The 27,008-nt window shown below is 36.0% G+C and overlaps 1 protein-coding gene across 1 annotated transcript in view; it reads left to right on the plus strand.

Moving 5' to 3' along the window:
• The window catches only part of ksr2 (kinase suppressor of ras 2), a 90,131-nt gene extending 63,949 nt beyond the window's left edge, over positions 1-26,182 (plus strand). The window contains exons 10-21 of the mRNA XM_088935892.1: positions 500-520; positions 832-950; positions 1,964-2,132; positions 2,866-2,907; positions 3,356-3,422; positions 6,118-6,166; positions 6,575-6,942; positions 12,997-13,093; positions 13,255-13,388; positions 21,239-21,373; positions 23,065-23,194; positions 23,902-26,182. Coding sequence (XP_088792018.1) covers positions 500-520; positions 832-950; positions 1,964-2,132; positions 2,866-2,907; positions 3,356-3,422; positions 6,118-6,166; positions 6,575-6,942; positions 12,997-13,093; positions 13,255-13,388; positions 21,239-21,373; positions 23,065-23,194; positions 23,902-24,048 — 1,478 coding nt within the window. The 3' untranslated portion in view covers positions 24,049-26,182. The remainder of the gene's footprint in view (positions 1-499; positions 521-831; positions 951-1,963; positions 2,133-2,865; positions 2,908-3,355; positions 3,423-6,117; positions 6,167-6,574; positions 6,943-12,996; positions 13,094-13,254; positions 13,389-21,238; positions 21,374-23,064; positions 23,195-23,901) is intronic.
• Positions 26,183-27,008: the final 826 nt, after the last annotated feature.

Genomic DNA, 27,008 nt, shown 5'->3' on the forward strand with positions numbered 1-27,008 from the left:
TAAACTGATGCTAACACTTGGAAACCATAATGCCTAGCTTGATCACCTATGTGTTGTGCCTTTACAATGCTGTATATGATGTCAATTTGACTTTCAAGGAAATTGACCTCTTTTCACAGCTTTTTTCAAACACTGATACAATGCTATGTTTAAAAGTCATGCTGAATGTCAAATAAATTTAAAATGTCATGCTAAATGTCAGTTTTGTTTTATTTTGTCTGACATCGTTTTAATTGTGAGCATGTCATTAGCCTGTTACAGCTGAGCGCATATTTTTGTAATCCATACATTTTTTAGTTGTGCCCAAGCTTTCTCCAGAATGTAAAGTAAAATAAATATATTTTTTTGTATAATGCAACAAAGTAAAGAGTATGCCGTGGCTAATGCTTTTTGACAAGCTAGGTCATACCTGTGTCACAGTAATATTAATTACATTATGCAGGCTTTCCGTCATCTGAAGTGCATTCTTTAATCCTTTCTTTTTCATTTGGCTTAAAAGATCACCAAGGAACAACCCAAGGTAATGCAATAAATTAATATAAGAGAATGCTTATGCACATTGCACTTGCAGGAAATAAAATAATATACTTCAGAGTGATCATTGATCAGAACTGACATAATTATTTTTTTGTAAATCAAGTATTTGTATTTAATCTAGATTTTTGCACATTGAAAATACCTATTTACCCAGTAAAATGCTTTGTTTCCAGTTTGTACAGATTAAAAAAAATAATACTAATAAGTCTATCACTGAATGTTTATAAAGAGATCTCAGGGATGTTGTGTTACATTTGTACACTGAGTATGTCTCCTCTGTTTGACTGTTCGCAGCTCGTCTTGTTCGGACTGAATCTGTGCCATGTGACATAAATAACCCTCTCAGGAGACCACCCAGATATTCAGACCTGCATATCAGCCAAACACTCCCAAAAACTAACAAAATTAATAAGGTGAATCTTTCATTTTTTTATAAAGAAATTAACAAGATAGTTCTTTGTATCTTTTTATCAACAAATTTGAAAGTATGTTGTTCCATACTTCAAACGATATTAAAGCTATATTGTTCATGTATGGTCCAGGTTAGAATTGGTTAATTTTGTTGTGAAGTTCACTAAATCAACTCATTGGGTCTTGTGTGATACTTCATGTACGGTAATAATATTCAGTTAACTTGCATATTATATAGCTTTCGGTCGATTAAAATACTGTGAACTGGTATCCAACTTTTAGAAAAACTTCTCAGGGAAATTAGTGTTAGTTTAACTAATTAGGAGCAATTTCTACAAGTTTTTACTTCATTTATAGAGTTGGAAGAGTGAAAAAAACAGAAAATAGAAAAACAAGCATCATTATGAAAGCTGGATGGAACATGGTGTCTTTAATACTCCATTCTCAAGAGAAGCTTGCCATTAGACATCAAGCATTTTATGTTTCATAATGAAGAAGGAAAAGAGCAAAAAGCAAAAAAAAAAGCCTGAGTAATGAGGCTGTGGTAACTCTAGTGGGAGGCTAGAAGTGTATGATAATAAAAGGCCTTTGAATGAGAGGGTTGTTTTTTCTTATTTTATTTTTTTCTTTTACTGAATATGCTCAGAAAATAATTACAGAACATGGAAGGACTGTTGTTCCTTTGCATTTGGAGAGAAAATATTGCAAATGAGCCTTAAAAGGGAATATATTACCTACATCTTTCTAAGTGCATGAGACCTAATGAATTGGAAGTCTCTGAGCAAAATACATTTGATGAATAAGAAAAATCAGGATAGACACGGAGGCCAGTGTAAGATCTAGCGCCGGGGAGTAAATTATAATTGTTAATCAAAGTTTTCTGTAAATAAATAGATCTTTTACCATCTATATTAAAACATTAACCAGTCCACGAATTTAAAAAAAATATATCGCCGTTTTATCTTTTTCTGTGTAACATTTTCACTTTTTTCTTTCTTTACACTTGTTTTCGCAGGACCACATTCCGGTTCCGTATCAACCAGATTCCAGCAGCAACCCCTCATCAACCACTTCCTCCACGCCCTCATCCCCAGCACCCCCCCTTCCTCCAAGTGCTACACCCCCCTCTCCCCTCCACCCCTCCCCACAGTGTGCCCGCCAGCAGAAACAATTTAACTTAACAAGTATGTCTTCCCCATGTGATTGTATGCCTCAAAGAATTCTTACCAACAAATTATGTAGCTTTAGACAGGAATATATGTGTGTGTACTATATATTATGTGTATATGCTGACGCAGCTACCCACCTGAACTACTTATGTGTATACATGTTTTTATTTAAATTCGTAGCATGAGAGAAGATACTAATTCTTGTCTGTGCCAGTGATTTTACTGCTGTAGTTCAATAGTTAAATTCTGGAAATAAATGCTTCCAGGCAGCGCTGTTTAAGCTCTGTCACGTTCTTTGATCTGAGTGCCATGTAAAATAAAATCTAGAATGGCTATGGTTTGGGGGGCTAGTTTGAGAGAGCATCTCAGTAAAACATTGTCCTTCTAAATGTTGCTTTTTCACTAGCTGTGGAGTCAAACTTTTAAAATAGACTTCACTTACTATTATTCTGAATCCATAGGAAAAAAACAGGAATGTTTAGAAAACTCGGTATTGATATTCGATCTGATGTATGTGTCAGAAAGTAATCTCGAGGTATTAATTGGGATTTATAAAAATAATGATATGGTCAAACCACATGAGAAAAATGTTTTTACCTGAAACTAGCAATTTTTTAAAAAAATAATTGAAATCTTAATTGAAGTCCAAATTAAATGTACCTTAGACACAAAGAGATTACTGATAGATTGTGGTGTACCCCTTGGGCTGATAGCTCAGCTTACAGCTGTGTCCTCTCTCTTTTTCTAGCTTCTCATTATTTCAAATACAAGCAGCAGTTCATATTTCCAGGTAAGTGAGCTGTAATTGGCCATTAATACTTCCCATAATGCACTACAAGCAAGCAAGAGCTAATTCTTTTGATGTTACCTACTCCTAGCCACATTCAAAGTCCCAGCATTTTCTTAAGTCAGTGTTTTTTTGTTCCTTAATTATTGACATTTGGGACTTTGCAGTGATAATGAAGCAAGTTGCGTGACTTTCTTTGTCCCGTCTGTAGCTTAACAGACATCTCTTTGATAAATATTTGACTAGAGAGGATATGAATAAATTCATACACTTTCGGTTTAATTTCCTGAGGATTAAGGATTCTTGTTAAATAAGTGGCATGTTCCTCCTTTGAGGACCCCTGAGAGAGTTCATGTTTACCATTTGATGTAGAATTCATGATTACCTTTTAATTCCCTGACTGTGACGTACAGTAAGTGTCAGCTCTCCTTTTCTCTTTCCCTGCCTCCAGATGTTACACCAGAAGCACCAAGTCGTGCGCCACAAGTTATTCTGCATCCAGTCAACTCTGATTCAGCGTAAGATTCACGTTCTTCTGTATTTTTTTTTGTTTATTTCAAAGAGCTAGTAATCACAGTTCTTGCCAAGCATGGGTCTAGGCTAGGCTGTCAAATGACAGAAGGGTGATGTAATTTCAAGCAGTTTATAATTCACCAAGATTCGTTATTGATTCCTGAGCTCAGAATACTAAAGGAACCCTTTTTTGTAGGGTTTTGCCAGTCAGGAGTTTCCTCGAATATGCTATAGGTTGGTCTTGATTGATGTTTCAGAATATTCCAGCAAATCCATTGAAACACCCATTGCAATATGTATCCCTTTAGAGCTAGAATTCATGTTTCACTTGCTTGTCTGCACGTTTACCTGTGAATGTGGGGATTTAGAAAATATTTTCCCAAAAAGATAGTGACCGCTGACATAGAGACTTATTTTAAATCTAAAAGTTCCAATACTTTTTGTTTTAGATCTTCTGTACTTTAGCCGTCTGTCAAGACTAATGTCAGCAGGAAGAAGGGGAAAAAAAACAGGATGGAGGTCAAGTGGTGAGACCCCCACATAGATAGAAGAAGAAATATGTGTTTGCTCACTGGGTCGTGAGACAGGGGAGGTGGGAGTATTCTCCTTCTAATTTAGGTCTGGCTGTGGAGAACTTTTTTTGGAGCTCGTGTTTAAATGGCTGTGAAGATGCCTTTCATTAAATGGCGAAACCAGAGGCCTGCACTCTGGACATTAAGACACGGATTTGAAAATAATCTTTCAATGAGCCGATGAAAGCCGTTTAAAAAAAACTGGAAGAAAACGTGACAAAAGAGCTTGAGATGGGTGTTGGAAGTGTGTGCGCAATAGTACACAAGGAGGATGTGATGCTTGTGAAGAGAAGCATTCTTTAATGGAAACACTTTCTCTACCAGGATGAGTCATCGGATGAACTGAGATTATGAGGTGAATTAGCAATACGGTTTCTTGGGCTTGAGCCTCTTTGTCTGTGCTTTTTCTTCAGTTTAGTCGATTTCATCAGCCTTTCTTCTCAAAAACATATGACAGTGCCTTTATGCCGTGGGATGCATAGCAAAAGGGAAATCAGCAATGTGATTTCGTACTTGCTGATGCGGTACTTGAACTGGTGCAGCTGTGGCATGTTTTGTGAAATAAAACGTAGCATATGGAATGGAGAGCTTCAATATGTTCCATATGGGATTTATTAACAAAAAAGCAATAGATTGCAAGGAAATTAAAAGCAGGAAGTAAAACCAGTGCTGGATACACCTGGAACAACCTGAATCCCACCGCCCCCCCCCAACCAGAAAAAAGTTCTGAGTTCCAAAAGTTGAAAAGCTCTTTTTTGTACATTTTCTCGTTACACATCCACCCGGTAGCCCACACGCTACACTGTTGCATATTTAACACTTCCTTACAAATGACTTAATTTAAGATGGATTAAATGTTACCATTTAGCTCAAAGTTCTGAGTAAAAAGCCTGTTTTGCTGAATTTTTGCAGGATAATGATACCCTCTAGTAGCTAATAGGTCTTTGGGTTATTAAGGATACAAAGGCTTCATACAGTCCTTTTTCTTATATAGTCAATTCCATGTATAGCCCCTGTTAGCAGAGGTGACATTTAAAAACCCTTAGAGTATCGTATTGCTGCTAGGGTTTGAGATGTGTCTGTTCACAGCGGAATTATAATGACTCGTAACATTTTGATTTGCATTGGAAAATCATGTCTGGCTAAAGAATTCTCTCATAGATAAGCTAGCTCCTTTTGGGGTTTTACTTTTTGTATTGCTCACAAAATACAATGATGAGACATCCATTGTTTTAAGATAGCTTTGACACCTGTTAATAGCACTTTCTATGTGGCCAATGGAATGATAAGCTTTTCTGTTCAAAGTGATAATTTCTAATTTATTTTTATATTAAATAGTTTTATTTCTAAAACTACCATGGCCTTAAATTATTTTATTTATTTTAATTAATCAGGAGTGAGACCCTATTACCATAGTTCAAAAGGGTGTCTCTGTACTTTTAAGATGCATTTTTAGCTAAATAAGCACAGATTTTAAGTTACTAGGTGCTCCTTTCGCTATTTACAGTACTCAATAGATAGAAGACTGGCGTTTTGTGCATCATCTAAAACCTTAATGTTGAAGAGGGGCTGCTCTTATACATCATATGCTGTATTTATTCCACTCAGTTTTCTGCCACTAGCTTTATACATATGAAAATACTGTGAGACTATAGTATTGCTACAGTAATATTAAACTAAATTCTAGTGATAACACTAACCAGACCAAAGTGACAGATTCAAGATTACACCACCAAAATGATGTGTTCTATAGGTTAATGAATGCTCATTTCAGGACCTGACTGACTTTAGTTCTTGATAAGTTGAAAGAGCAAATCTGTGTAGCACTTCTACTGGGGAAGCATCACATTTTTTTACATACTTTCATGACATAAATCACACATAATTGTAGAAAATCCTTCCCCATCAATATTAGTGGAAAAATACAGGTTGAATTTTGCATATTTGGATGATAGGTTGCAAGATCATTTTGTTTAAATTCCTATTAATTTATACAGCTATTTACTGTATAGGGCCTGCAATTCAAATTGACTTTGAAAGATTTTCATAAAAGTACATTTTGTTAATCATACAATTTACATATGTTTACCTGTACAGTAGTACATTAATTAATTTTATTTATTTATAGTAAAGAAGGGAACCCCTTACTACAAATTGAAGTTGAACCTACATCAGAGGTGAGTACGTTTTTTATCTCTCCTTTTTATTTGCAATAGAATAAGGCTGTCTGGAGCCAATACCAAAAATATTCCCATATACCTTCATTTACAAAGTGCTGGGTATTATTAAATGGATTTTTATTAATGTTTCCAGGCTGATTTTCATCCTTGCAAAAGTATAGGCTGTTGTTCGCATCATTACTTATATCAGTTCATTGTATAACATATTTGTTTCCTATTTAATTGCTGAAAATAAAAAACGAAAATAATCTTATATCATTTTTGGAAGCTCTGTGTTAGAAAACAGCACTCAATTTTTATGGGACGACACACTGATTCTTCTTTTATTTTGACTGAATAAACAACTTTTGCAAAAGAATTGAAGTTTTCCTTAGCAGTTGCCTTGTTTTTTTTTTCCTTTGGCAGAATGAGGAAGGGAACGATGAGGCAGAGGACTCGGAGGATGAATTCGAGGAGATGAACCTCTCTCTCCTCTCTGCTCGCAACTTCCCCCGCAAGGCCAGTCAAACTAGCATCTTCCTCCAGGAATGGGACATCCCCTTTGAGCAGCTGGAGATCGGGGAGCTCATTGGAAAGGGACGCTTTGGTCAAGTTTTCCATGGGCGCTGGCATGGTGAGGTAGCCATTCGCCTAATAGACATCGAGAGAGACAATGAGGACCAGCTCAAAGCCTTCAAGAGAGAGGTCATGGCCTACCGCAACACCAGACACGAGAATGTTGTGCTTTTTATGGGTGCCTGCATGAGCCCTCCTCATTTAGCTATTATTACTAGGTAAGAGAGCAGTGGCTGCTGTTTCATTATGGTCATGCTTCTGCTGTCATTTCTTCGCTACCTTCTGAACATGCGGGCATTTATTTTTCAGCATGTGGTTGCCTTTGGTGATGCGACAGAATGAAACTGTTCAATGACATATTAAGCATTTCCCAAATTCATATTAAGGCACAGACAGCATGGTGACAAACTCGTTAGCATTGATGCCTTACAGCTCTGGGTCCCTTGTTTCCAATCCTGGGGTGCTGTCTGCCTAGAGTTTGTATGTTGTCCCCGCTACCTCCCTGTTCTCCTCGGGGTTCCTCCAGATGCTCCAGTTGTCTCCCACAGTTTAAAGACATACAGTACAGGGAGGTTCATTGGCTCTGGGGTGAGTGTGTTTTTGTTTGGGTCTGTGTGTGCCCTGCGATGGACTGGCATCCTGACTAGGGTGTATTCTGCTATAGCTTTGCTTGCTTGGTTAGTCTCTGCCTTCCCTTGCAGCTCTATATGGGATAAATAGGTTTAGAAATTGGATGGATGGACATGGTTGCAAACATAGCAAAATTAACACCGTTCTCTATGTTCATGTGTTCTGTTTGGTTCACTATTTGTTTGATGTACTTGAAAGGTACAGAGTATAATTTTCATTGGGCTAACACATTTTTAAACAAATCGCCATTTAAATAACTATTAACTAATACTTTATTAGCTGAACAAAAACAGAGAAATACTAAAGAGACAATATGAATTCACAGCAGGTACCCAGGGCAAAAGGTTGACTCTACCCTAAGGACTAGAATCATTAAATCTGTGTTCTAGTGGGAGATGGCTGACAGGAAAAGAAATTAGATGCACATAACAGTCATTTTGTCAAAAAATGATGACTTTAATAGGCATTGCATTTAAAAAACTGTCCAATATTTACCCTCTAGTGTCAAAGGCTATGGATCTGTAGAACTAAATAAATCTGATTTTAGGTATTCAGTATGTCCACTATTTTGTTATCATCCTGTAAATAGTATGTGGCATCATTACCTACACAATTATTGAAACATTAACAGTTATTTTTATTTATTTAACACGATTAAAGTCCCAAACCACATTATGTTGTCACAATTAAGATAATATTAAGAGGTTAAATATCTATGTACATAATCTTTTACGTTATTACATGTTACAGACATAACATTTTGCCTGTATCATGTCATATTTCAAAGAGCTATTGTACAATTTAAAAGAGTTTTGTTGAGATCTTTTAATCTTATCAGTCATGCACACACGGATGCAGCTGCTTGTTTCCGAAAGCAAAGTTCTAAATCACAGCATCGTATCTGTTTGTCAAGAGAGAATGTAAAGCTACATAATTGACGTGTACCATCAAATGTTAATTGATGACTAAAAGAGAGTTACAGAGAACCAGTTAATGAGATCTTCAGTGTGATTGAGGTCTGTTTGTGGGAAGGGGGAGTGTGTTCTAATGATTTCATGTTAACTATGAAAATGTCAGAGTCCTCAGAGCTGAAGAGGATTGAGGAAATGCCCTTCCTATGAATTACTGACTGAAGCTTATTGTCATATAACTGGTCTTATGACTGTGCCTGCTGTCACTGTGGTCTAATGATTGTGTCAGTAGCTACTGTCAAGGAACCAAATAGGATAGGCTAAAATCAAGTTTTCATGCTCCAGAAAGATATGGACCATATAGAGTAATGACTGTCAGACTAGGCTATGTTTCCAGCAGTGCTCAGAATACTTGATAGGATGTAAAAGCCTTTGCTCTCTCTGTCAAGCAATGCTAGTAAAATTGTCTTAACAGTCTCGAATAAGCTATCTTGAGAGCTGTACGATTCTTTTTTAAAACTCACGTTTTAATTTCAGCTATCTTTGATTCAAATTCAAATATGAGCTGGTAAGTTGTCCCAGGAGCATTTGTTTCAGGCCACGCAGATCTGTGGTGGTTGAAATTGCATGCATCTTCCGAGATTGCACTGCAAAAAAAGTATCTATGCGATTTGCATTTTCTGCTTCATTCATCATGTTGAGAAGAAAGAGTTATTGTATGTAATTTAGAAACAGAATGTTGCATATGCTAGGACAAATTAGATTGCTTTGCTATTCACAAATTTTAATGTCTGAGTTAATGAATCGCAAGTTTACCCCTTTTGGCCAGGTCAGTTTTACACACTTCAAAAGAGCATGACCAAGGAAATGCACATTCTACACATATCAAATCATATGTACAGTATTGTAACGCAAGTCTTATCAGTCTGTGGGAAGCAACACACACAGCACATTATTAGAGGAAGGAGCTTTTTATTCAGTTGGATCCAATTTGCAGTTGCGAAATAGCAAAATTAAATTTCCCTGTGCTGATCATTATTTTGTCTCACTGTGGTGGGCAGCTTTCCTCCCAGTCACTTCTCATCAGGAGCTGAAGAGTCCATTTATTCATTACACCAGAGCCTGCTGATGGAGCTCTAAGTCATCTGTCATTTAGTATAATTGAGCCTGACTGAGCTTGAGGTGCCACGCAGCATAGACTGGGTTAACGAGGACAGGTATAGAATGCACAGCTACAAGAAACAACCTGTGCCATATATTCTTTATCTACACTTTTCCCGTAGACCTGAAAGCACAGATTTGCTCGAAATAGTTATGGTTTGCATTAAACTTGAATTTGTATACTTGTTTAGAAAATATTGTTGAAACTGAAGAATTGTGGACATGCTCAGAGCTCAGAGACCTCTACATAATTCTGTTTTTCCTAAACTGAGAGGCTCTTGTTTATTTCTTTTTATATTTATTGGAAAAGTGAGTCAGCAGGACATAGATGAATCATTTTCTCAAGTGCATGACTGAATCTTGCCTTTTTTAAAGAGAAAATATCTCAATAGATATTGAGCATACCGGTTATCGTACAATTAGATAAGATAAGATCACTTTATTAGCTATATACAATTTCTTGCATTAGGAATTCGTCTTTTCGCATACCCCAGCTTGCTCTCCATGAGACACAGACACACAGGGAGAGAAGCTGGGGGTTAGAGCGCAGGGTCAGCCATTGCATGACTGGTGATGTCAGAATTCACTGTGAGCAGATCTCCTCTGCAGAGTTATTTCTTCCTTCCATAAAAACCCATCACTGGAGTCAATTTTTCTCTAACTTGTTTTTCCTCTGACATGGACCAACAGTCACACACACTCTGCCCACTGCAGGCAATGCTACAGTACTGTATACAGACTGTACAAGGTGATTTACACATGCAGCCATTTAATTAAAAAGTGTCAGACAGCACACCACAACAAGTGCAGCAGCATAATGAACTACCGCATCATACCATTTTTGTTTTTCAAATAATCTGATGCAGAATGCACTGCTCTGTAAAACTGCCAGGTGGTGTAGTAAATCCTTAAAGTACTGCAGCTGCCTACTGTATGGTTGTCAGACAATCTTATTTTAATAAAAGCAATATATAAAAGGGTTTTTAAGGAAACCACACCTTGGCCACAACCACAATATTTATGACAAAATGCCTTTGATTTATAATATGCTGTTTTTCAGAGCATTTCTCAGTAATTTCGAGCAGTTTTTTTATTTGTATCGCTTCATTTGGAAACACTTCTAAATGAAATGGACTTTGGGTCTGTTTGGTTTCATTTCCTCTGCAATCAATCATAACATCAGTGATTTTAATTATTTGTTGTTTAAATGGATTTTTAATACTATAGCTGCATCTGTACGGCACACTACCAGTTAATGATTAGTTACAAACTAACTGTGAAACGTGACTTTAGGATGCTTTCCTGTCCCATTAAATTGTCGACACAGATGCCCTGGCCTGTGATTTAGCTGATCTCTCCTCCATTTTATCTTTACTTCTAGTAAAAAATGGCAAATCAATCTTTGCAGTTAGTGCAGATGCATAACCTTCTGTGGGCACAATCAGAATACACAGGTACAGTACAATGAAAAGCATAGTTTTGTCTAGGGTGCATTCAAAGCTTTCAAGAGTTATTGTATTGCACCATAGCAGGTACAGCACTTACTGTACATAAACAAGACAATTTAGGGGTGTGTCTTGTTAGATGGCTGTTGGAATGGGCAAGCTTCCCCTGCTTTTCATCAAGCACATTGCACTTGATTTCTGGGAGATGAAGTACCTGCCCTCAAGCTTGTTGGTGGCTTTTACTCTTGAGTGTAAGGAACGAAAAGCATAATGGATGTTAGCATAGAAGGTGAATGTACTGTTTATTAGAATGCCTTCCTTGCATTATTTGTGTGGGATTAAAATCCTAGTCATTCAATTCAAGTCATTTATCCTGAAACGGGTCTGAACAAACATGCAAAATTGAACTTGCATTTTCATGCATCAGAAGGTTGCATTTGAGAAATCTGAATTGAGGTTTATTGATTTCAAACATTCTGTTTATAGTAGTTTGCTGTGCATTGGCTGTTTTACATGTATTTTCACAGCATGGAAAATCATTTGCTTTTTGACTCACTCTAAGGAAAATAAAATATGAACATTTCTGAGACCGAATACACAGAGCTATTATAATAATATATCTTTTAAGCAGTTCAAGTCAAGTAATTTTTCTCGTCTCAAAGTTCTGTAACACCTGTGTTTTCACTGCTAATTAATGTCAGAACTCAAACACTGTGAACAAAACTGAATATTTAGAAATCCTAAAACAAATGATCGCAATAATGATTACTGAAGCTCTGGGGTCTTGCTTTGTGCACTGAAATGCATGATGTGCTTCAATGGGACTCGACTTTTTTATTTTTTTGATTCATTTCAAAAACAAAAAATCAAGACAAGAGTCAAGGAGGTTAAGAGTTACTTCCCTTGGGGAGTGGTGATGTCTTTCTGAAAGTGGTGCTATCAAAGAAGTGGAAAGGTAGACGTAACTACAACAGCAGTGTTGTATTATCATTTTTTATAATATTTTAAACCACTGCCAAGTACTGATTTTGGAGCTACTGTATGATTTACTATAGGCTTTCTTCCTGATACATACTCACTTATTACCAAAGGAGTATATGACGTATACACATTCCCTTGCAATTTTTTTTTATTTTTGCTTGTCCATCTTTCCTAACCTGTTGGGCATCTTCAAAATATCAAATTTCGAATGGGCTTGTGTTCTTCTTGTACAAATTCTTTGAAATTTCTAAAGCTCGACGTACTCTAAAGTCTACAGTTTCTCAGCTGTATATGAATATTCTTTGTGTCTGTGTCAATCTATCCTGAGGTCATTTTAAGACTTCAGCAGTATGCTTCAGTCACCTGTCACAAAACTGAGCAGTCAGGTTTCCAGAAGCTGTCATTGAACTACATTTGTAAAGAACTTAATTAATCCCTGTGAAGGTTATTCTGCAAATTAAAAAATAGTGCTGGCTTTCATAGGCCTACAGATTATGTACTGTAAAATTTCTCTCTGTGGATTAAGCAGCATAAGATAATAATGTTATTAGTCTTTAATTATTATTATTTATTCCATTTTTCATTACATGTCAGTGGTGTCCTTTACTGTCCAAAACACACCTTGAAAATTTCACCATTGAGTTTCGGGACAACCATACAAATTGTCTTGTGTATGATGTCATGTGTATCATGCCTATTGCTTTCAATAATGTATTCACAAGGATCAGAAAAGATTATTTGCCGATTTCAAACAGATATGACAAATATTCTGTGCTTTTTTATGAAGTTCAAAGTAATTCTATTCTTAGAATGTAATTATTTCTTTTATCAATTCTTATAATTCATTCCAAGTCACAAGTTATTCAATTTCTAGTACAATTCTAAGTGTTTTGACTGTTGCTGTAATTAAGCCTTTGAAACTCTAGACTGTTGAACAAACATGGTGTGTACTATTGGGTATATAGTAAATCAATTGGAAAGTTATTTTGTTTTGAATAATGTACTTTACACAGTCATCATAAATGGGTAAAGGATCCAAACATATTTTGTCAAGGTTACTTTGCACAATATAACACCTATTCAATTGTTTTTATATCTAATTAGATTACTGTCTATATGAATTTATCCATATTTATTGTTTCAGCTTATGTAAAGGAAGGACCCTTTACTCAGTTGTGAGAGATGCCAAAGTTGTCCTTGATGTCAACAAAACCAGGCAGATAGCACAGGAAATGGTCAAGGTAATGTAAACATTGGTTTGTAACTATCTAAAGAAGAAATTAATTAATTCTTAAATGGACATTGTGCTCTTAATATACAGTGTTCTCCTAATTTTGATTCAATATCCAAATGAGGATTTTATTAAGTTCCACTTAATTTACTTTTTTCCCATTTATTTTAGGGGATGGGTTACCTCCACGCTAAAGGAATTCTTCACAAAGACATGAAGTCTAAAAATGTATTTTACGATAATGGCAAAGTGGTCATCACTGATTTTGGTCTCTTCACTATATCTGGAGTTTTACAGGCGGGCAGGTATGTTTAAAATATATAGATAATTTTCAATATATATAGATAACTTTAGTATGACTGAAGAGTATTAAGTTCAACACATTGCCATTTCATTCATTAAATAATTCCACCATTTTTTCTGTGAACTATTCAGATAATATTCTAATAGTGTTTCATGGAGGAAGTTTAAAAAAACAGGAAGTTTCATAAAATGCACAAAAACGTAACATAGGTCAATGTACAATTTAAAAAAGTGTAAGTAGCCGTCTAAGTGTTAATACAGTAGAAACATGGCAGCACTGGAATTGAGCTTGAATAATACAGTTTGGCATAGTCTTCAATAGGACAGTAAAACAACAAAAATTGCTCACTAGAAGGTCTTCATCTTGCTTGAGCAAGATCGATACTGTGACTATCGGTCTGGAAAGGTGGTTCAGGTGCCTGGAAGTTCTTTCCGGGATTCACAATCATCATTTTCTCCCCTTGTTGAGAAGTGTGTGGTTTTGCCTGAAGGTTTGGGAGCTGTCAGATAATACATGTTGTCTTTTTGCTGTTTGCTCAACGGCAGAAAGTAATACCCATATCCTGCTGACAACTCAACAACAAAGTGAATTGATCCGAGTTTTGCTCTTTAACTATCAAAGTATTTGAAGGAGAATACCACTGTATTCTTTTATATGGATTCACTTGTTAAAAGTAATATATGATTATCTGAAATGGCTTTCACTTTGTCCTTTCTTGACAGCATCTTCCCTTAAATAGAGCTGCTTATTCCCCTGTTGGCAAAATGCTCACATTATAGTATGTGATTGGCCCAGTGCCTATTGCTTTCCCTCATTGAAAACTATACTCCATGGGCTTCCCACATTATTGAAGGATGTGATAAAAAAAAATTGGTCTCTGTAAATGATTTTTTATTAAACAGCAACTGAGTGATTTAGAAACAATAGAAGAGACTGATTAATGTATTTTTTTCTAAAATTATTAGAACTGTTTAATTATGTATATATGGGTTGTCTGTAACTTTTAATATGTCATACAGTGCAGTGTGAGGCTTAAACATCTCTACTATTTACAGCTAAACAACATTGTTTCAGTTTTAGAAATAGAATATAACTTTTAATTTTTACAGCTGAGTTTATCTCCCACCCCCTGTGTGGAAAGGGAGTAATATGTAATATTGAATAAAAGTAAATCAGACACATCCAAAGTTTTCTGAGATATGCTTCTGCAATGCAAAATGAAGGCAATGGGCAAATCTGGTAGGTAAGCTCTTTCCAAACGTCAGAAACCGGGCTCTCAAGTGATGTAGTCTGTGAAACAGGTTTAAAACTGTCGCCAAGCTTTTGGAAGACAGAGAAAGATGTCAGTAACCCCAGTGACTTGTCAGGGTGCCTCTGATCTTGTAGTGCTCTTAGTGACAACAGCATCTCTCCTCCAATATCCACTGACTTCTGGGAGCTCTGTGAGGGTTGAGGTGAGAACAAAAAAGTGGTAGCATCATAGCAGCAAAGCTGAGTTGACTAAAAATACTTTATATGAGGAAGAATAATTCCTAAGAAAAACATAAAACATAAATGTGCTTTGAGACATATAAACCAGAACAATGAGGTATTTACAGCCCCTCTGGTCTTTGTTTTTTGTGTTCTGAATGCATTACTTTGTAATTAATTTATATCATGAAATGTAGCCTGAGGGGCGTTCACAAACCTAATTGATTCATAATGAATGTAATATCTGAGCATTAAATCACAGTGATTCATGGCATAATGACTAAATACCTAATTGAATTGAGGATTTAATCTTTTTTCTGGTAAAGCCATTAAAAAATACTGTATTAACATTTTTTCCTCTGATGCAAATTTAATTTTGATTTCAGTTCATGGAGCAGCTCATTATTTGGGGGCTTAGACAAAAATCTAAAAGCTTACTAAAAAAATCTCTCCTTTAACTCTTTTGCAACTAAACTGTGTAAAACAAAAAAGTCCCACAGCTATAAACACAGTGGGAGTTTAAGATTTTGAAATCTCCTAGTATGCTCCAAGCTTTCTTCAACAGATTGGATGTTGTTCATAACCATAGCGAGCAAACATTGTGGGTAAGAGAGATAGCAGTATTTCTTTAGTACTTTTTTGTTCTAAAGGGCATTTTTTTATTCAATTGCAAAAATGTTTTAGCTTTGGTCTGGTTTGCCTAAAGACACAAAAATAGAATTCTGAACTTAACATTTCAAGAATTAATCTTCAAAGAACTAGCAAAAAAAGCCTTTTTCTTAAATGTGTTTCTTAACAAAACTTTATTTGGCATTTTCTTTTTGTTAAATGGACTAAACACTTAAGTGCTGTCGGAATTCCCTGAAATATTAATAGAAGCTGAAGGCTATTTATGTAACAATAAATGTGATTTATCATAATTAGTCACTTTCACATCTTTAGTGCCAGTGAACGTTTTGATTCATCATGAGTTTCATTTTAGCTTCCTTCATTCATGTAATTCTTATAGAACCAGTTTCTTAATGGTCACATACAGGTATTACAATATTACAATAATACAATACATTATCACACCTTGTTGTGCTTGTTTCCAGCTCAGGTTGATGGTGTGTTGGGCACCTGGCTATTCTTTAAATAACGGCATGCCAAGAAACTAAAACATATATGCGGTCGCAAATTATTAAACATTTTAAAACAGCATAATACAATTTAAAAGCAAAGGCAATAAACAAAATCAACTGCAGTGCCAGACCTGACCAGCAGTACAAGGCAGCTGATCTTGTGTATAAAAAGTAGGATTCACTACTTCAAAATAAAAAAAGAAGAATCTGTAATTTTACCACCTATCCACCTAAAAATCATCAGATGTCAAAGACATGGAATAAATAACATTTGCTTTTAATGGAGGTAATTTGCATTTATTTCAACAGAAACTAAAGCTGTTCATTTCTGACATATTGGAACAACTTACTTGTTAAATTGATTAAAAAAGCAGAATTTTTTTTGGTTATAAATTTGAAATTAAGAGCGAACTACTGTACAAGAGCTGTAGACCTGTATGCCAGAGCACTTCTTTAAATAGCATAAATTAAAGCGAGACACTAATTTAATAGCCTTTAGAACTTCATATTGTTACTAAACTTGTGTGAAGCCGTGGTAGCTCAGATGGCAAGGGTGTCTAGCTTGCGACTGGGAGGTCGTGGGTTCATTCCCAGGTAGGGGCAAACGATGTACTGTAGCTTGCGCTAATTCCTTCCAGACAGCTACCAGGTCCACTCAGCCTGCTTTCCACATGAGTACTGGGGGAAATGCCCCCCATTCCCGATGGGCCTTTATGGCCTGAAAAGTGACCTACCTACTAAACTTGTGTAGATCAGTTTGATACAATTTAATTGTTGTATTTCAGTTGACTGGGTATATCTGTTGTATGTCCGCATACTGTATGTAACAATTCCTTGTCCAGAGTAGTTTGTATCTCTGATAGTGGTTTACAATGACATTCATTTTGAAATGTATTCTAATATAAAGAAGCTGCTTACTTTTGAAAAGATTTCAATATAATTTGACGTTTATGCAAGGCTCAGTTATGAGTGCTCCAAGACTATTGTCCTTTACTGTCCATGTGTCTTATCCATTAGCATATACATGTACAGTACATAGTTTATGTAATTTTCAATAGAAAGATGTATCTGAGTTTTGAAATTGTGTAAGGCTTTTGAAAAATTCTTATGTATTCTGATAATATGAAATGCAGAACTTTCAGGGTGCACTGTGAACATTTCGTCTATCTCATATGTACTGTATATTTAAAGTGCCCATAACTAATGTAACCACTATAATATAATTCAATAGCTGCATTAAAAATATAGTATTTCTACAATAGCTACACATAATCACATAATATACAACTTATTTTTAACACATATTTCAAGTCCTTAACCTTCTGCTGTTGTCCTCAGGTTTATTACAAAGCTGTAGATTTATCACAACCAACACAACATACTGTAGAATACTGGAGGACATTACTATATGTGGGTTAATCTTTGTTAAAAATGTTTTTGTATTAGATAAATAAGAAAAACTGCATGCAGCGAAGAGTTCTCTTATAATTGACATTTCCAGTGATTTTGTTTTGAATTATTAAGTAATTACTAATTGTAACAATTGGTTTTCTTGGCATGAGTGTTTGACTGCTGGCACATACTCTTGTATGAATTTGGAAGACAAATCCCACAATTGTGATTGGTATAAAGGGTAATCATATGAATGTTAATCCAGATGGTTTCCTAATTGGTAGGGGAGTTAGAGTTAGCATGATTCGGAATCAAATGCTCTTGAAATCTGTATATGTACATTTACAATATAACACAAATACTGTAGGCTTTGCCAGTGACCCTCTTTAATGTTGTGACTGTTTTCAAGTTTCAGCAAATGAAATATTATAGTCTATCAATAGTAATAGCACTTGTCGTGTGATAAGCTTTTCTAAACTTTTAGTATTTACCATAAAGATACTGTTATATGTTAAAGACAGGAATGTTTTGTTATGCAAATGCATTTAGGTTTAATTAAATACCATGAGAGCAACAGATGTACAGTATGTACATTTCTTTTTGAAAGAGGGGTGCTAACTGTGATTTATAACTTGCACTACAGTGTATGGGGAGTAACAACTGCAAACCTTATTATTATCAACTTGATTGTACATAGTACAATCTACTGTACAGTCACATAAACTGTGACTGTAGGACAGTTGCATCAGACCTCAACAGGTACATTCTGTTTTGCTGTTAAATGCTATCAACACTGTAGGACACTGGAGAAAAAAGACATACAAAAAATGAATATCCTTTACCCCTTATTAATTCTTCCCAGGGATTAAAAATGATTTTTATGTTAAATGATGCCTGAGTTCATCTATAAAATAAGTTCTTTGCATTACAATGCTGATAGCCTTTGGCAGAATAGAGTGAATAGGGTGTTCTGAAGCTGATGCTACTGTGGTAGTGTTCTCAAGCTCCATTATAACACTCTTATTTCGAGTGCAGTATTTCAGACTGTGTAATGAAGGGGATTGTGATAGGGATCTCTCTGCTGCAGGGAGCTCAGGTGCCAGTGCTGAATTTTACAGGTGGGTTTAACACAGAGGCATGTGCTGAGGTTGGAGTGCTATTGAATGATTTGAGCTTTCTGCTCGTTCTGACTGATCTGCGACTCAGCAGTGAAGAGATCAGTAAAAAGGCGATACGTTCTAGCAGGGCAAGTGGGGATGAGTCACTTTGTTAGGAGAAGTGAAAGATAATAAAATATAACACTGAAAACAAGATGCTCACCTTTATTGTGATGGGGGCAATGCAGCTAACAAGATAGCTGCTTATGGTGTAAGGGTAAACTGGCTTAATTAAAAAAACTAGGGCCAAAACACACTAAAAGTGCATTACATTTTTTCCTCAGATGACAATACATACTGTATCTGGGTTTATCAATTGTTTGAATATATAAAGCAAGTGTTTTATGTCATTGCATTTATGTTATATACACTCATACATATTATATATAGAGACAAGAAGGAACCAGCAAAAAAGACGATATAGTGATTTTCATCCTTTAATTCAGTTTAAAAGTCTCAAGGCCTGAGTAATTTGAAATGTTAAATCCCACTTGAATTTCTGGGGTGATGAATAATGATGCATTCAGAGAGAATTGTAAATTCCTTTAAGATGAGGTACAGGCTTCTCCTAGGCAACTGCTGAATCGATTGTCAGAGAGCCTGGAATGTTGGATGCACAAAGGTTCTTTACTCACACGAGAAGTGTTATGGTATATTAATTACATATGGACAGATACTTAATCATGTTTAATGAGCTTCTGTAGGATCTCAGCAAATGGAGTTACCACAATCTATAACCAATTCAGATACTCAATGAAAGTATAACTTGGTTAAACCACAATGCAATATTCATTAATTCAGTCTCGCTAAAATATTTTTCCTTTATTTTGTAAGTGATAAGTATCCCATAAGTAAGTGTTGTTCTGAACACAGGACTAGATTAAAAACAGCAAGGAGAACTGGAGTTCTTGTTTCCTGTCACTGTGGGATTTAAATTCAGGCTTGAGAGGGAGTAATGTGGTAGTACGAATAGAGTTATGATGTGTAGAAGGTATAGAGCACTTCTTCCCCCTCTCGTTTCTTTCTATTGTGTCCTCTAAATAAATCAGATTTTAACGATTTACTTTACCAAATAGTGTGGTCTCTCACAATAAAAAAAGTTTTCCCTGCAGGTAAGCAGTGGGCTAAGGACTAGCTTAATTAGGCACTAATTTCTACCTCGCTATAACTCTTTACATGGGTCAGTGAGAAGTAAGGATAGATAAAAGGCCAATAGATTCAGATCATTTTGATTAAATTGTTCATACTGAAGAAACAGGTCTTGACACATCAGGACTAACAGAGAGAAGACCTGACTTCTGAATGCCCAGAAAAGCAAAAACAAAGATAAAACAGATAAAATTCATACTTTCTATTCTTGTATGCCAAAACATCTGTGTGCTTTTATACTGTATATATTGTCAATTAGGAATGTTATCATTCATCATAAATGCAACGGGTGAGAGTATTGGCTTTGATAAGTCGTTTGAAATCACTGTTTGTTCTGGCAAGCACAGCAAAAAGAGTTTTAGCACAATTGTAAGTTACAAGGTGAAAGTGAACAGATCTCACACAATCAAAAACAACTGGCAGCAGGAGTCAGTTGTGTCAAACACAGGCAAATGCTACTTCCTGACAACTTTGTTTTTTTACCGTACCATTTTTTCATTTTCCCAGACAGAAGCTATGTGGGATTTTGAAACAGCACTTCTAATTACGTAGAAATTGAAACCTTGTATTTTAATAAAATGTTTATGACAGCTAGGTACTGTACTGTAACTGAAGCAACACCATGTACCTACAGCTAGTGCACATTGTCAGGTAAATCCATTGTATTTTTAGTTCCTTAGTTCTGGTTCTGGAATCCACAATTACATTACAGAAGAGGCAATAAATACATTAGTACTCTGTAATTATTTAAAAAATTAAAAGTTTCCAATTTATTTAACATGAGTCACGACACCAGATATTTCTTACTGACTCATCCTTCTTTTAGATAGATAGTTATACTCCCACTAAAAGCCAGGTTAAGGCAATGGAAGATTTGTTTTATGCTTAACAACAAACTCTTCTAGTGTTTCGTACAGTATCTCATACTGCACTTATTTGATTGATAGGATACACACTAGAAAATGTGAAACATGTCAATTAAAAAATGTCATGTCAAGCCATTTTGGAGGGTAGATTAGAAGCATAATTGATGTCTCAGAGAAGTTTGAAATCAACAGTTACTGTATATGTACAAAGGTTCATGTGCCTGTTCCCTCAAGAGTGAAGACATACAGTATTAACATAAGTTTAGATATTTTGATTTTGTCTCAAAATATACAATAAATTGCATTTAATGTTGACTTTAAGAAAAAGACGTTGGCATTATATTTGATGTTAGTAATTGCCTGAACCCAAGTAGCTGAGGTCAATTGAAAAATGTTGTTTTGTCTTTGAGTCAAAGCATTGTGCTCTTTACAACTTCACAGGCGCCAGGGTGGTACACCTGAACAGTTAAGTGGCATTTTTTTTTCTTTCCTCTGTTCAGTTCTGTGTCTGCTTGTTTAAAGCAATTAACAAAATAAATGTATCCATTTGAAGGAACCTGAGAATCATTTCAATTACACATTTTAAATCAACAGCCGTGAGTCCAAACAGGACCCTGTTCGCTCCAAAGTCACACAGCTCTGCACTTTGAGATTATATTTTCAAAATGTTCTTTCTGTGGCTTCTCGCTTCCCCAGCAGGAGGGAAGACAAGCTTCGAATCCCCAATGGGTGGTTGTGTCATCTGGCTCCGGAAATCATTCGACAGCTTTCACCCGACACAGAAGAGGACAAACTTCCGTTCTCTAAACAGTCTGACGTGTTTGCATTCGGGTTGGTGTTCAGACTTCTGATGTTTCAGATTTTGTTCTTTTCAACTTTCCTCAGAGCTTTGATTTCATGGCTTGACTCTTAGCAAATTATGGTAGTGTTGAGTGGGCTTGAACACACTGCACACCAAGTGCATTGAAATGCCAGTTTGACTGCAGGGAAAAGAAGCTTACCAGGCAGTGTGCACTGATACACTGGTCTGTTGACTTCTAACACAATTACATTTTCAGATGTCACCACATATGGAGGTTTGTGAGTCTGAATGACACTCTAATTGGATGAGTCAGTGAACTCACATTCTGTTCAAGTATTTCTGTTCACGGCTGTCTTACCTTGAGGTAAACCCTTTGGCACCTGGCGACAGATTTTTATGTTATTCATTAGCTGTGTTTACATGGAAGAGATGTTTTTTGGGCACGTTATTCCAGTGTCTTTGAAGTTCTGGATTCATGTCCGTGCTTTTTTTTAAATAATAGATAGTTTTCACATGATCTTTTAAGTGCCCTGATTTGTATTATATGTTGGTAAAATGTGGAGTTTATTTATTGAAAAATAATCTTGTTGCCTGTACCATGTACAATTGATTGCATTTTAATAGCAAATGACAATATTAAGGTGCTATAGAAATATAATTTTTACCATTGTTTCTACAATTTACAATTTACAATTTTAACATTTCACTAATGCTAAATTAATTAATAATATGTATATTTTGTAATGTATTCATAAATGTTTATATTTATAAACATTTAATATAGCCATCATATAAATTAGTGATCTTAAAGTGATCTTGTTTAGAAAAATTGATTTTTTCATCAACTTTAAAGGAGTGGACTAATTTCAGGGTTGAGGCTTTTACCTTTGATCATAGGGTCTACGGCCAGCAGCCGTATCACCCTGCAACTCACAACTGGTAACCCCCTGAAGCTAAGCAGGTGTGAGCCTGGTCAGTACCTGGATGGGAGACCTCCTGGGAAAAACTAAGGTTGCTGCTGGAAGAGGTGTTAGTGGGGCCAGCAGGGGGCGCTCACCCTGCAGTCCATGTGGGTCCTAATGCCCCAGTATAGTGACGGGGACACTATACTGTAAACAGGCGCCGTCCTTCGGATGAGACGTAAAACCAAGGTCCTGACTCTCTGTGGTCATTAAAAATCCCAGGGCATTTCTCGAAAAGAGTAGGGGTGTAACCCTGGCATCCTGGCCAAATTTCCCATTGGCCTTTACCAATCATGGCCTCCTAATAATCCCTATCTATGAATTGGCTACATTACTCTGCTCTCCTCCCCATTGATAGCTGATGTGTGGTGAGCGTTCTGGCGCACTATGGCTGCAGTCGCATCATCCAGGTGGATGCTGCACAGTGGTGGTGGTGGAGGGGAGTCCCCATTACCTGTAAAGCGCTTTGAGTGGAGTGTCCAGAAATTATTATATATAATAATAATATAATTATTATTATTATGGGCTTTCCTGTTTATCCAGAGGAAAAATGAAAGGCATGTGTTTCTCTGTTCTTTCACATCAGTTCTATTAATTTAAGAAGTGATATGTTGACCAATGTGGACGTATAGATGCTGTAGGTTAGTACAGGTAAAATTAAACAGGTTTACTGTCAAGGAGCTAAAAGCTAGAGTTGGGATTCTGCCTCGACCTTTAACATGCATGGTTTGTCACATGGGGATATGTTTTTTTTTCAGAACTATATGGTATGAGTTACATGCGCGGGAGTGGCCTTTCAAAAATCAACCAGCAGAGGCAATTGTTTGGCAAGTTGGAAGTGGAATGAAGCCAAATCTTACTCAGATAGGCATGGGAAAAGAGATTTCTGTGAGTACTCCAAACACGCCGGTCATGCTACTTCTGTTCAAGCTGATTTTCTCCTAGGGCAGGGAGAGTCCACATTTCCATTGTCGTTTGCACTCTGACCAGGAATTTTCACAGCTCCAGTTCTGGAATAAGCCAGTTCTAGAATGCAAACATTCACTTCAGCATAGCTCTCGGATACCCTTGGAGGTCTAAGCTGAAGCTTGACGGTATAAGAAGACCTGTTGAATTGCAGCCCTTTAGCTCTGGAATTGTGTCCCTTAAAATGGGAATTACCTTTCACAGCCAAAAAAAGAAATGATTGATAAAGCACGCAAATCCTACTTTTAGCTGTTGGTACAAAATTGAAAAACAGCCCCGCAGCAGAAAGACTGAATTAATTTCTAGCCTTTACACATGTGTTACAGGGACTATGCCGCAAGCGGACTCTGTTGAGATAATTGTACTAGTTTTATGATGCAAAGGAACAAGTAATAGGTTTATTCCATGCTGAAAAGAGAAGAAAGAGCCTTCTTCAGGTGTGAGCACACCCCTCACACCTGAAGAAGGCTCCACGGCCGAAACGTTGTGTTTCACTTCTCTTTTCAGCATGGAATAAACCTGTTTAATACTTGTTCCTTTGCAGCCTACGCATGCTGACGCAGCTCCCCACCTGAACTACTTGTATGCTGTCTTCTTCTTGAATATAATTTATTTTACTTGTTACCCAGGACATCCTGCTTTTCTGCTGGGCATATGAGCAGGAGGAGAGACCGAGCTTCTCTAAGCTTGTGGAGATGCTGGAAAAACTGCCAAAACGGAACCGTCGCCTTTCCCACCCTGGACACTTCTGGAAGTCAGCTGAGTATGTCAAATGAGTTAGGAACAAACCCTTTGAAAACACAGACAAGCAGCCAATGGCTGAACTGCCTAGCCCTGGATTGTGTGTATGATATGCATTAGATAATCAATGTCCAAAAGTTAAAATCCCAAACGGCCCAATGTTATGGACTAATGTTTAGCTATACCTGGGACATTGGTTTTCTTTACTTGACTGGTTTTCATCATTTTTGTGTTTTTGTTTATGCCAATTCTATTGTTTCTTTACTGTTACAAATCACTACATTATATCTTTTTAAATGCATTTTTAAATGCAAAGTTGAGTGTTTTGTTTTGTTTACAAAAATGTAGTTTTAGTTATCAACAGATCAATGTAATTATGTTCTGAATTCTGCAATGTATTTATTTTTACCATCTGTCCTATTTTTCACTGTGGTCTTTTTGACTGTTTTATTTATGTTGACCATGTGTGTGGATGTATGTGTGTCCCATACATGTAATCATGAGGCTATCCACCTGCAGAGATGTTATGAACACACATATGAAACGCATTTACCTGCACACTGGAGGGGAAGGTTTTGGAATTTAAGGAATAATTTCAATATTCTATAACTGACCAAAATGCCTTCAAACCTTTCTGAAAGTAACAGAATTTAGCTACAGTACTAAAAAGCTGAAGCTGCTGTTCAGGTAGCTGGAAGTTAATGAATGTGATATGACTTTGGCACTTGTAATGAAATATAATAACTGTGACATTAATACGTTTAATTAAACATTGATACAGAGCATATGAGGAAAAATATGTCAGTCCTACATTCACAGTTTAATAGAGAGATCTTGTTTTCTACAATATACAGTATAGAGTTAACATTTTTATGAATTAAACTCATAATTATGAATACAGTGTAAAAAACCCAACATGTGATCATATCAGAATAATGATGATGTTAAGACCCTGGGCCTTACATTTGACAACTATGATTAGAAATAAACATATCCAAAATCACTGAAGGGCAGATTATTGCATGCTTATAAATGTTGTGTCAAAAGTTTAAAATTATGGCCTGCCTGTGATTATGGGTCCTGTATTTTTTTAAGAATAAATTCTCACTCACATTACAATATTCTGTTCAGAAATGTCAGCCTCAAATGACAGAATGAAAGACTCTTTAAAAGAAGGGAAAACAAGAGTAAAACAAGAGGCTTTCTGAATGACACAGTCATGCTTATTTAACTGTCTTTTTTGATATCTGTACATGCAGTGCCATTAGCAGTCAAATCTGACAATCTGTTCATGTATAAAGCTGTTTCTATTATACATATATACATGCATAAAGAAATATTTTGCTGCTTTTTAGAGTATTTCAGTCTGTACTGGAACACAACTCACAAATCATTTAAATTCAAATATTGTAAGTGGATCATATATATATATATTTGTCAGTGTGTCCACTCTGATGTTTACAATTTTAAGTGCATGAGACCGTGTTTCCTTGCAGTTAAAAATCCATCTATGGTATTCCACAAAAAGCAAAAAGGATTAATTAATTAACTTAAAAGTATGTGAAAAAAAATAATGTTTCTGTACTTGAGTATTTTCTGAGAACTTGACCACCGCTGTAGTCATAGAGCCATCATACAATTTGTTGTACTGCTACAGCAAGCTTTGTAAATCAAGACAAAAAACAGACTGTGTAAAATAATTACTGTAATGCTGTATTTGTACTATATCTTAATATAAAGCTTCATAAAACTGCATTCATTCTGGGCAAGGTGACCACATATTGGGTGGAAAAACCTGGTCATGTAACAATATGATTGAAACATCTACCTTAGTGCCAAGTATTAAAAACATTTAGTGGGTTTGTTCAGCATTCCATGTCAATTTGTGTTGATATACAGGATTGCTGTTTTTTTTCTCAATGTTTGAATTGTGTCGTTTTCTGTCTTATTTTTCGTTAGAATGTGTTGAGATTCTTACACATTTCTTTGTTGTTGTTTTGTTCAATTCCCAGGCTTGTAATTCAATCATGTATTATAGAGCATAGTGGTAACAGCATGTAATTACAGCTGCCGTATGGTATGTGGCTTAGTGACACAGATGGATTGATCATGAGCTATTTATTTGCACTCATCTTCTTCCTGTGAATGACAATAAAATGTTTTCATTTTTGACTAAAGGTCTTTTTTGCCCATTTTTGTTTTATTTAAGTTGTCCATTTTATGTACCCTTTCCATTTTGTTTTTTTTAACTTTGAGTTGAAAGCTGGAAAATGACTAACACATTGCTTTAATTGCTGTTAGGGCATCAGCCTAACTTTCTACTTTCAGGCTCAGAGTTTCTGGAGTGGTCCAAAAACTGCCTCCCTAGGTTTTAGTTTTATTGGATAAATGCTGTACGTTCTGTATATTAACATTTAAAAATGATCCTTGGATATTCGCTGTCATAGTCTACTGAGTTTTCTCATTAGTCTTTTCAGTCTTTTTCCCCTGCACAACAGCTCAACAGTACTATACATGTTCTTGTATTTCCTATTTAACTAACATTTGTGCATGACAAACAAATGTAGGTTCTTAATTTATTCAGGAATCACATACAAGTAGCAAACCAATTTTGCATATTAACAAGGAGAAAACCCACATGTCACTATCCTTGATTTCCTCTTGTTCATTTCATAGGTGATTAAACCACATCTTTGCTCTACCTGCCTTCTCTGTATAAGCTAGTATTTGATGGCTGGTCCTTGTTTGCAAACGTTTTCTTCTATTCAACAGAAAAAGCCCTTGCCACTATTTGAACTTTGCAGTTGACAGTTCGGTTAAAGCTTTGAATAAATCTGGCTTAAGGTAGATATTTAACTAAATGATTTTCTTTAAGTTATTTTCTAGTAAGAGACTTCCTGCTTTATTCTTATAAAGTTCAGTTGACACAGCCTTGATTTTTGTGTTGGCAGTTGACACGCAGGTAGGTGGACAAGACCCAAACATATGGGTTTTA

Source organism: Atractosteus spatula, chromosome 17 (assembly GCF_055471065.1).
Source record: "Atractosteus spatula isolate fAtrSpa1 chromosome 17, fAtrSpa1.hap1, whole genome shotgun sequence".
Taxonomy (NCBI): Eukaryota; Metazoa; Chordata; class Actinopteri; order Semionotiformes; family Lepisosteidae; genus Atractosteus; species Atractosteus spatula.